A 12522-nucleotide genomic window follows, 5' to 3' on the forward strand; every position below is an offset into this window, starting at 1 on the left:
ATATAAATAACACTTTACGAATTTATTACCAGTATGAATATGACAAATAAACACTTATAAAGCCTAGAAGAATGCTGGACAACTCGCCCCTTCTCTAGAGACAACTCACCCCCAATATCATATATAATTTAATATAAATATATTATTACACTTCAATCCTATTTTGTGTGTATGCACGCGAGTGTGTGTCTGTATGTGTGTGTAATTGTAATATTTTTTTTTTACACTTTCAAATAGAATTATACACAAATTAGTGCTTTTCAGAAAAATGGTATAATTTTTAAAATTCAATTGACTAGGAATTATATTTACTGATCTTCACGTAATTGATTTAAAGAAAATATATGTCTCAAATATTACCAAAATTTCAATTGGGGGTGGGGAGGGGGGGGGGGAAGGTATCAATACGTATGTATGTTATATGAGTGTAAATGTGAAGCATGAATATTCTTAGACATGTCATCATCTTGCTGAAAAATCATAAATATCCAATTTAAGAAATTTTATCACAGAGGCTTTGTTTTATTGATTATTTTTACGCAGCAATTTTAAAGTGAAAAGTACTCAAATGTTAAGCTTGTTCTTGCTATAAGAATATATTTTACATACAATGTAAAGGTGATAATGAATTTACTGGACCCAAACACTGGATTCTCGTGGCTTGTGAACATTAAATCGTTCGTCTTGCATAGAAAGACATGAAGTTCGGTGTTTATATACATGTCTTTTTGTCTGTGATGTATATTCTATCTATTTTCGCTAATACATCTCTTGGATTTAGACCAAAAATAACAATTGTAAACTTGTATGGTATGAGGGGTGAGTTTTCTCAAGAGAGGGGGCGAGTTGTCCTGAGAGGGGGCGAGTTGTCAAGAAGAGGGGGCGAGTTGTCTTGGGACAAAGAGCAAAGTATTAGGATAAAATGGACAAACAAGACGCAAATCTAGTATAGGAAGATTGGAAGAAGTGTAGCTAGCTAGGCCAGCTGTCTCGCTTCAACTGATTGTAAGCCGAATGGCTTTATATAGTAATTTAAACAATAGAAACTGTCATTAAAGTTATTGGCTGAAAGATAAAGTAGGTGTGGTGAAATACAACCGGTGAATAATTTACATAGGGATCGAAATTCAGAAATAAAAGTAAAAGTTAAAACCCAAACTACTCCAAATATTTATCTATTTCCTTTTTAATTAAATGCCTAGCTCAGTGGGTTAGCATGTCAACTGCTAAACTGTACATCGCAGGTTGAAGTCTAGCAGAGTTTTAAATTGTTTTCCAGATTGCTTTCTACTAAATCTGCATTTTTTAACTAAATAAAGTAAATTTCAAAGTTTTCAAGTTTAAAATATTGTTGAACGTATTTCTCTGGTGTAGTATTCCTCCTTAATGAATAATGTATTACAGGATAGGAAAACTGAACCCATAGTCAGGTGCTCTAACCACTGAGCTATCCAGGACAATATCCACTAGTCAGGTGCTCTAACCACTGAGCTATCCAGGACAATATCCACCAGTCAAGTGCTCTAACCACTGAGCTATCCAGGCCAATATCCACCAGTCAGGTGCTCTAACCACTGAGCTATGCAGGCCAATATCCACTAGTCAGGTGATCTAACCACTGAGCTATCCAGGCCAATATCCTCTAGTCAAGTGCTCTAACCACTGAGCTATCCAGGCCAATATACACCAGTCAGGTGATCTAACCACTGAGCTATCCAGGACAATATCCAGTCAGGTGCTCTAACCACTGAGCTATCCAGGCCAATATACACCAGTCAGGTGATCTAACCACTGAGCTATCCAGGACAATATCCACAGTCCATATAACACACTGATCATAAACACACACCTCTGGAGCTAGTACCTTTATTAATGACAACATAAGCAGAGAGGAATTTGTGTTGTTTATTGACATCTATATGTTTCCATTTTTTTTTTAAAAATGATTAAATAATTGATTAATAAAAGGAGTGTACATGGGAATATGATCTTGGATATTATCACAGTCTGTTTCAGACTACACCGTCTGTTGTCACACAAGCCCAGGGTACAACCGTGTGGAATGTTTTCAGACGTCCGTGTGCAACATCATAAAGCTATACGTCATAACATAAAGAAAGGAATTTTCATGCAAGTATATGAACTTATTTTTACCAGACAAAAATTACAGAAGGCCTATGAGCCACATTATGCTCTCAACTGAACCGATATGTGCCGAGGGCCTAATCTCAACACAAATGCACTTGTTGGTTTCAATTCAGCTAAAACTTCAATGCTCATCTAAGATATCTTTTTCTTTTGGGACCTCTTTGTGAAGTGGCCCAGTGCTTCTGAATAAGACAAAAGAAGAAGTTGTAAACAGACTGGCAAATTCTGACCTAAAAACGGATTGACAAACTCTGACCAAAAAACAGAATGACAAACTCTGACCAAAAAAGCTCTCTATGACATTTGAGCTTAAATTAAAATGAGCTAACAACAGCAGACACTGTTTGAATGTATTTCTAGAGTATAAAATTATTATCACTTCACCAACAAATTACTGTCATCACTTCATTTATTTTTTATAAAGGTAGAAAAAAAATTGGGGGGGGGGGGGGGGTGTAGGAGGGAGACGGATTCTATATTGTTGTATTTCCTATCAACCTCCCACATACATGGAAAAAAAAACCAACCACACACACAAAACATACAGCACGTGTCTGTGTAATATACTGCAAGCTACACAAAATTCTGGACAAAGTGTGGTAACATTTTAATACCGAGCATTGTCATCATACAGTGTTTTACATCGGAGTTAGTGCAGTCAGTGGTGCTGAGTGGAATTCAGTGTACATGGATCGGCACTGCCTGCAATGCCAGGATACACTCTGAGTCTTTAATCAGTAATTAATAATTAACTGATGAAGCAACATTATATAACGTATCAGGTTCATGATAACAAACTCATCTAAATGCAATCAAACTAACAAACAGTACTAGCAGATAACAATACACTGTAACGAAGAAACATGAAAACAAAATGAGATATTGCACAATCAAAACATGCCCAGGGCTAAACATAACCACGATGCAACATTTTCTTTATACACACATCTTCACAGGACAATAAAATTATTCCTAATCCTAAAAGAATTGAATGAAGTTGTAGCACTTTTATCAATTATGAGATACACACAAAATGCAGAGTGGACAATCCAATGCCCGGCCACTCTAATATGTCCGGTACTGACCGAATCACACCAACATCATAACACTTTCCAGTTAGCACTGCTCTTGATAAACATCATGATTTTAAATAATGTACAATGTAATTACTCATAACATAAAATTAAAATAGTGGTCGAACACAAATTACAAAATAAAAATTGCAAATGTAAATGAAATGAATATCACAGTTTGTTGCGACAGTTAAAAATGTTCATGGTAAGTAGACAAGACTTAGACCCCCTGTCTAGTCGTAGGGAGAAATCATCCACATTTCATCTGCAAACTTTACATGGAATTCTGGAATATTCCTTCATCATCTGTAGGTGAGGTGCATTGTGGTAAACTGACTAGTTTATGAATGAGGTAATTGTCTCTAGTCACCCCACTGGTAATTTGATAATACTAAGTTAAACACGCGGTCAAACTGGAGGGTCTGGGTCCACAATATATTTACCTGCAAAAGAAATTATTACAAGAATCCACACACTATAACGATCTCCTTACTTGCACACTTGTTTTGAAAAAATTCAGAAAACCTTTCCACTGATCAATGCAAATTGATAAAAATAAGTTTTAGGAAGGCCCTGTACCTGCACCGAATCTCTTTTTCAGTAGCGAAACCCTGTACCCGGGCCCCACTAGCTCTAAGTCCAGTCCGGACAGCGACGCCCCCTCACACAGGAACTGGATGGCAGAGGTAGATGGTCGCGATGGACCGGATTTCAGCTCAAACTTGGCTCTAATGCTACCCTGACTTCCCTCCTCGCTCAGCTCCGACAAGTCGTTCAACTTCCACGTTGCCCGCTGGTTCTCCTCGTTCCTGAAGAACAAGCAGTCAATGACTCAAGAGACTTCAGACCTTTCTTCATGTGGAGGCATAAGCTCATTTTAGTACTTAATGAAAGGTTACAAGCATACCTACAGTAAGACAGTTCACTTGCTACTCCCCAGGGAATAAGACTGTCCACTTACTACTCCCCTGGGGATAAGACTGTTCACTTACCACTCCTGGGGATAAGAAAGAGAGTTCACTTACCACTCCCCCAAGGATAAGAGAGTTCACTTACCACTCCCCTGAGGATAAGACAGTTTACTTACCACTCTCCTGGGAATAAGACAGTTCACTTACTACTCCCCTGTGGATACAACATTTCCCCTGGGGATAAAACAGTTCCCCTGGGGATAAGACTGTTCACTTACCACTCCCCTGGGGATAAGAAAGATAGTTCACTTACCACTCCCCTGGGGATAAGAGAGTTCACTTATTACTCCCTTGGGGATAAGACAGTTCACTTACCACTCTCCCGAAGGAAGACTCTGCATGTTGCTGACCCCTCCACTGACCCCCACCGTTACCATGACGTTTTTTAGGGTGGAGCGTGATGACATGGAGGTAGGGTTGTATTTGTAATCCAGGCGGTAGTCCGTCGTGTCATCCTCGCACTTCCAATAGGCTACTACCGGTAGTGGTGTACTCTCCACCCCGGGCTGGGTCAGGACCTGTCAATACAATTCCATCATTGAAAATCTACACTGCTAATAACCAGAAGGGACTCCTAAAGGTAGTGTAGCTCTACTGTTACTAACATGGGAAAATCAGACAGGACACCACCTCCAGTCTCATGTCCCAACTTTTACGACCGGGGAGCAACAGAACTGGAACTTGTACTCCTCATCATTACTTGCAAAATCATTCATGTAAAGCTATTCTAATATCAGGACTACCCACTTTACTTGGATATAAATAAAGTTATCAAGAATAGAATGTGCTCCAATTTTTATGCAGTTTTTTAATATTCCTATTTATTTTCCTTTTTATATATTTGACAGCGTACATATTTTCACTGAACTACATATACTTTCCAACCAATCATAGGTTATAGGACATCAATAGCATTTAATTTCATCTACCGTAATTTGTGACCAAGTCTTGCATACTCCAGAGACAAAGTTTACATAGAACTGTATACATAATGATACATGTAGCTCAGTTCAGAGTCTCCTGATATCGCATTCCAACAGAATTCAGACTCATTATCGATCTGACACATTCCAAACAAAAAAAGATACAGAATGCGAGCAGCCTACATGTACCTGATATTTCAGAATGCGAGCAGCCTACCTGATATTTCAGAATGTGAGCAGCCTACCTGGTATTTCAGAATGTCGATATTGAAGTAGGAGGCAGATTTGTTTTGTTCCCCCTGGTGTTTCAGATGGTCCATCAAAGCGGTCATGTTGAATGTGTAGAGGTTTGTGTCCTGTTCTTGGTAACTTGTGTCCCTGGAAAGAAAAGACATTCAACATACATATCTCCATAGCAATGTACAGATCTTCATAGCAACATATAGGTCTCCATAGCAACTCTAGATCAATGGTGTCAATTAAGACATTTAGATCTCAATAGATCAATACAGATGGTCTATGTACATTGGTAACTATACAGGAATACTGGTACCAGGAAATTCACCAATACAGTACAACTCCGGCCTATTTTCTAAACTTACTGTTCTAGTCTATGTACATTGGCAATTATACAAAATACTGCTACCAGGAAATTCACGGATGCAGTACAACTCCGGCCTATTTTCTAAACTTACTGCTCTACCAGCTGTTTGTTGAGCAAGATGTTCTCCATCTTTGAAACATTTTTGAGTTTGAAGCTTAGTAACGCAGGATTTGGATTTTCTGTGAAAACTCGAACAACCCCAGCGGGAAATGACATCATCACATTTCCTGCTATCTTTACTATACATCTGGAAAATACAAATCGACACATTTAAATTCTATTCCTGATACCATTCTTATTCTGAAACAGTTCAGTCAGCATACACAGCACACAGTGGGGTTGAAAAAATGAAAGAGGTCGAGAGGTCACACAAATTACAGATTAATGACTAAATAACACATAAATCAAAGCAACAATCTGATCTAGAGGAATAAATCATTCTAATAGCATTGAGATTCGTAAAACGTATTACATCTTCACATAAAGGTTTCTGGGTAATCTACCACGGGAATGCTGTGGAGATTAACAGAAGACAAATCTAATTGTATAGCATTTAACTCGAGGTAACCAGATTACTTTGAAGTCGACCTTGTTGCATCTGTTCCTTTGAAGAAGGCACTGATGGTTTCAGTGAAAGCGATGGCTAGCGGAATGGTGTCGGACATCCCGATGGTGAGTGGACTCGGGCCACGTGAGGACCCCACAGGCATGGAGGTCGTGTTGAAGGTCACACTGCCTGAGCTTTCTGACCTAGACATGAAGTTGGCGGGACTGGAGCGGCCCGAGATTGGGCGAGATGGAACCTGTAACATTACAGATAAATGTTGCAACATTAGATAAATATTGTGACATTACAGATAAAAGTTGTGACAGAAGATAAATGTTGTAAAAACGGTGGAATTTTATCCTCACAATCAATAACCTGCAACAAACCCTACAAAGAAGTCATAAAACGGAATCATTTGAAGCTGTGAGTTTTCCACAACAAACGGAATCATTTTAAGCTGTGAGTTTTCCACAACAAACGGAATCATTTGAAGCTGTGAGTTTTCAGGTTGCATGGAGATTTAATGAATATTTGAAGGTGTGTTTGGATACAAGTATGGCGGGAAAATATATTGGAAATTATTTTATATTAAATTCTTGAGATGGTAATGCAAGGATACAACAATAGAAGGCTTTAGTCGAGTGCATTTTTTTCTGCACCGTAAATTGAAAGTTTTTATAAGGGGTGGATCTGTATCTCTTTGATCTGTCTCATTATTTTCCCCCCAGAGCTACAGATTTGCAGCTAAGTGCGACATACTTTCTATCCAAGATACATGATCTGATCAAGTTTGATGATTCTAGGCCAAATAAGCGTCCAGTTATGAGTCAGACAGGGTTTTGCCATCTTATCTTAATCAAAGGTCACAGTGACCTAACTTTTAAGTGTGATACACCCTCTACCCAAGATGCACCAGCTTTATAAGTCTGATGATTCTAGGTCTCATAGCACCAGCTGTATAAGTCTGATGATTCTAGGTCTCATAGCATTTAAGTTATGAGGCCTGACATGTAACAGCTAACAGACAGACACAAATGTCATACCATAATATGTCTCATCTTGGACGGGCGTCTAAAAAGTACATTTTCTTGAACAGTGAAACTGCAACATGTAGCAAACTGTGGCCCTTATGAAAGCTAGATATTGTAATGGCAAGAATTTACAAAAGGGTCCTGCTCTGTGGCATTATTTGCTAAGTACAAGGTCCATCATTCTCTCAAAAATAAGTCAAGAAAGATCAAACTCAAACTTAATCTGTAACCCATTGATATAAGTTCATGCATTGATTTTTAATTCAGTAGTTGTAGGGAAAGTCAAAGTCAGGAAATCTGTCAATGCACAGATACACACACACACACAAGTTAACCCTAACCCACACACACAAGCTAATCGTCCTGTGGGGATAAATACACACACACAAGCTAATCCTAACCCACATACACAAGCTAACCCTAACCCACACACACAAGCTAATCGTCCCGTGGGGACAGATACACACACACACAAGCTAATCGTCCTGTGGGGATAGATACACACACACACACAAGCTAATCGTCCCATGGGGATCCATGTTAGAATCCTCAGTACCCCGAGCTTGTGGTAATTGGGCGGTCCTTTGGATGAGACCGCAAAAACCGAGGTCCCATGTCACAGCAGGTGTGGCACAATAAAGATCCCTCCCTGCTCAAAGGCCGTAAGTGCCGAGCATAGGCCTAAATTTTGCAGCACTTCACCGGTAATGGTGACGTCTCCATATGAGTGAAAGATTCTTGAGAGGGATGTTAAACAAAATACAATCAATCAATCACAAACTAGTCACTATAGGGCTTCCGCCTAAACATTAGAAAATCAAAACGACTGTGCATTTACGGTGTTACTTTACCTCAGAAATGACATTAGTAATATAGAATACAAATCTATGACATTAGTAATATAGAATACAAATCTATGACATTAGTAATATAGAATACAAATCTGTGTAACTATTAGGTTGTTGTCTTACCTGGGGTGGGATGGACTTAGTCCGGGGCTGGGGGGCTGGTCTCTGAGGGATGGAGGGGGGCGGGCCGGGGAGTGAGCTGTCCTGTGATCCATTACTGTGGTTCAGTACATCATTTACATCTGAAATACACAAACAACCCAAATAAAGTTCACAATCACATAATACACAAGCAACCCAGATAAAGTTCATCATTCACACCTGAAATACACAAACAACCCAGATAAAGTTCATCATTCACACCTGAAATACACAAACAACCCAGATAAAGTTCATCATTCACACTTGAAATACACAAACAACCCAGATAAAGTTCATCATTCACAAGTGGTGCACACTTACTAGCGGTGTAGGGTGGTGTGTGATCGTAGTGTAGGGTGGTGTGTTATTGTGGTGTAGGGTGGTGTGCGATTGTAGTGTAGGGTGGTATGTGATTGTGGTGTACACTTACCAGTGGTGTAGGGTGGTGTGATTGTGGTGTAGGGTGGTGTGTGATTGTAGTGTAGGGTGGTATGTGATTGTGGTGTACACTTACCAGTGGTGCAGGGTGGTGTGTGATTGTGGTGTAGGGTGGTGTGTGATTGCGGTGAATACTTACTGACATTGTTGAGTGGGGTGGAGGCAGTGTGTGAGTGGTGTAGGGTGGTGCATACTTACTGAAATTGTTGAGTGGGGTGGAGGCAGTGCTATGAGTGGTGCTATTTTGTAGACTGGAGTCCGCCATAGGAGACAAGGGAGAGGGCAGGTGAAAGCGACTACCTGATTGGGTGGAAGCACTCGACGACGAAAAGAAGTCCAGATTTAACAGGTCCTGACTGGGCTTTCCCGGGCTGTACGTAAAATAACAAAATCACTGTATCTCACTGTAAAAATGTACATGCCAAAATAATTCTGAAATTGCAAAATATTATGTTCCCTTTATCCCAAACAAATTGAAATTTATGGCTTTTGCTTAGTAACACAATAATATAAAAAATATCAATATCTACTGACTGAGAAATACCTACACTTACACATAAGTTAATTCATTGCAACAATTTTTCACATTCAAAACAGATTTGGATGAAAAGAAACTTTTTCATAGAAAAATCAAACAAACTCTGCATTAGTATATATACATGTTAAATTATTCTAGTACAGAAATAAATGTTCATATTTCTGATAATACCATAACCAATACAAAACTTAGTATATATAGCATGCCTCACATAAAAAGTTACTGATACATCGACGGTTATTGAACTCAGAAATGATTTTCCTGAAATTTCTATTGATTGTATGAATTCATATACTAAATGTACATGTATACATATAACTTGCTGCTGTGTAAGTTTTACATTTGATTCAACATTCATGATCCTGAGAACATTTCTACATGTGCTGTTCTTTATACGGACGATTACACTGAAGATATGAGCATTGTATAACACATTCTACGTAGATTATACGAGTGTGTACTGTAGTAGGTACGGAGATCATTGTATAACACATTCTACGTAGATTATACGAGTGTGTACTGTAGTAAGTACGGAGATCATTGTATAACACATTCTACATAGATTATACGAGTGTGTACTGTAGTAAGTACGGAGATCATTGTATAACACATTCTACATAGATTATACGAGTGTGTACTGTAGTAGGTACGGAGATCATTGTATAACACATTCTACATAGATTATACGAGTGTGTACTGTAGTAGGTACGGAGATCATTGTATAACACATTCTACGTAGATTATACGAGTGTGTACTGTAGTAGGTACGGAGATCATTGTATAACACATTCTACATAGATTATACGAGTGTGTACTGTAGTAGGTACGGAGATCATTGTATAACACATTCTACGTAGATTATACGAGTGTGTACTGTAGTAGGTACGGAGATCATTGTATAACACATTCTACATAGATTATACGAGTGTGTACTGTAGTAGGTACGGAGATCATTGTATAACACATTCTACATAGATTATACGAGTGTGTACTGTAGTAGGTACGGAGATCATTGTATAACACATTCTACATAGATTATACGAGTGTGTACTGTAGTAGGTACGGAGATCATTGTATAACACATTCTACGTAGATTATAAGAGTGTGTACTGTAGTAGGTACGGAGATCATTGTATAACACATTCTACGTAGATTATACGAGTGTGTACTGTAGTAGGTACGGAGATCATTGTATAACACATTCTACATAGATTATACGAGTGTGTACTGTAGTAGGTACGGAGATCATTGTATAACACATTCTACGTAGATTATATGAGTGTGTACTGTAGTAAGTACGGAGCAATATTTTAATGTGTTTAAACTGATTGTTGACATACAGGGTCCGTCGTCGCCGGATCTGTCTCCGGGTCCGAAATAATGAGGAAGCATTGCTTATAGCGAGGTGCCTCAAACAAAATAAATAAATAAAAGAATTTCAACATGGAGATTTAAAATTCAGTGGATTGGTCTCAAAGTTTGTCTACAATATATAAATTTAGAACTACTTTCAAATAATTACTAATTTAGGATATACTGAACGAATACAAATAAAACAAGATTCAGTATTTCCAAGTTGCTGAAAATTTTCCAATAGCGTCCATATCCACTATCCACTGGTTCCAATATCCACACTCCACATGTATCAATATCCACTCTCCACAGGTATCGATATCCACTTCTCACTGGTTCCGATATCCACTATCCACAGGTATCAAAATCCACTTCTCACTGGTTCCGATATCCACTATCCACAGGTATCGATATTCACTTCTCACGGGTTCTGATATCCACTATCCACAGGTATCGATATCCACTACATAAACTACTTACTCTAGTGCTGTGTGACTACTGAACTACATAAACTACTTACTCTAGTGCTGTGTGACTACTGAACTACATAAACTACTTACTCTAGTGCTGTGTGACTACTGAACTACATAAACTACTTACTCTAGTGCTGTGTGACTACTGACCTACATAAACTACTTACTCTAGTGCTGTGTGACTACTGACCTACATAAACTACTTACTCTAGTGCTGTGTGACTACTGACCTACATAAACTACTTACTCTAGTGCTGTGTGACTACTGAACTACATAAACTACTTACTCTAGTGCTGTGTGACTACTGAATTACATAAACTACTTACTCTAGTGCTGTGTGACTACTGAACTACATAAACTACTTACTCTAGTGCTGTGTGACTACTGACCTACATAAACTACTTACTCTAGTGCTGTGTGACTACTGAACTACATAAACTACTTACTCTAGTGCTGTGTGACTACTGACCTACATAAACTACTTACTCTAGTGCTGTGACTACTGACCTACATAAACTACTTACTCGAGAGTATCCGATTCCGACTGGGATCGCTTCATCATCTTTTTGTCTATTGGAGTGGTGGTTCTTTTTCTCTGTGTGGAAAAAGTTTGACCAAAATGAGAAATCCAAACATTTTAACAATGCCACTCATTATACACCTAACAACTCACATCACACAATAAAACAATGCTACAGAAATATCAACATGTGAAGAGTGATGTTTCTTGATTAGATTTACAGATATAAGGTAATCAATGTTTTATTATGTATTATTATGTACATGCTATTGTTTTAAATTTGCAGGTGCTTGGTTACCATGACATCTATGGACTTGTGACAATGTGTTGTCTGGATTAGGGGTCTGATTTAACACTCACCAGGCCTATCGTGGATTAGTGATCTAACACTCACCAGGTCTGCCATGGATTAGTAATCTAACACTCACCAGGCCTGCCATGGATTAGTGATTTAACACTCACCAGGCCTGTCGTGGATTAGTGATCTGATTTAACACTCACCAGGCTTGCCATGGATTAGTGATTTAACACTCACCAGGCCTGTCGTGGATTAGTGATCTAGCACTCACCAGGCCTGTCGTGGATTAGTGATCTAACACTCACCAGGCCTGTCGTGGATTAGTGATCCGATTTAACACTCACCAGGCCTGTCGTGGATTAGTGATCTAACACTCACCAGGCCTGTCGTGGATTAGTGATCTAACACTCACCAGGCCTGTCGTGGATTAGTGATCTGATTTAACACTCACCAGGCCTGTCGTGGATTAGTGATCTAGCACTCACCAGGCCTGTCATGGATTAGTGATCTAACACTCACCAGGCCTGTCGTGGATTAGTGATCCGATTTAACACTCACCAGGCCTGTCGTGGATTAGTGATGTGACTAACACTCACCAGGCCTGTCGTGGATTAG

At 38.9% G+C, this 12522-nt stretch overlaps 1 protein-coding gene across 9 annotated transcripts in view; it reads right to left on the reverse strand.

Annotated features, from left to right (window-relative positions):
• Window positions 1-1891: 1891 nt before the first annotated feature.
• LOC125668348 (F-BAR domain only protein 2-like) overlaps window positions 1892-12522 on the reverse strand; it is a 38640-nt gene continuing 28009 nt past the window's right edge. For 4 of the 9 annotated variants that reach the window (XM_056162744.1, XM_048902329.2, XM_056162746.1 and 1 more), the window contains 9 exons: window positions 11614-11684; window positions 8923-9095; window positions 8269-8387; window positions 6296-6522; window positions 5811-5966; window positions 5361-5493; window positions 4508-4710; window positions 3801-4030; window positions 1892-3664 (listed from right to left, as the gene is read on the reverse strand). In XM_056162744.1, the coding sequence (XP_056018719.1) occupies window positions 3630-3664; window positions 3801-4030; window positions 4508-4710; window positions 5361-5493; window positions 5811-5966; window positions 6296-6522; window positions 8269-8387; window positions 8923-9095; window positions 11614-11684 (1347 nt within the window). In that variant the 3' untranslated portion in view covers window positions 1892-3629. The remainder of the gene's footprint in view (window positions 3665-3800; window positions 4031-4507; window positions 4711-5360; window positions 5494-5810; window positions 5967-6295; window positions 6523-8268; window positions 8388-8922; window positions 9096-11613; window positions 11685-12522) is intronic. The other 5 variants (XM_056162750.1, XM_056162749.1, XM_056162747.1 and 2 more) reach the window with 2 other exon arrangements.

The sequence above is a fragment of the Ostrea edulis genome, chromosome 4, assembly GCF_947568905.1.
Source record: "Ostrea edulis chromosome 4, xbOstEdul1.1, whole genome shotgun sequence".
NCBI classification, from domain to species: domain Eukaryota; kingdom Metazoa; phylum Mollusca; class Bivalvia; order Ostreida; family Ostreidae; genus Ostrea; species Ostrea edulis.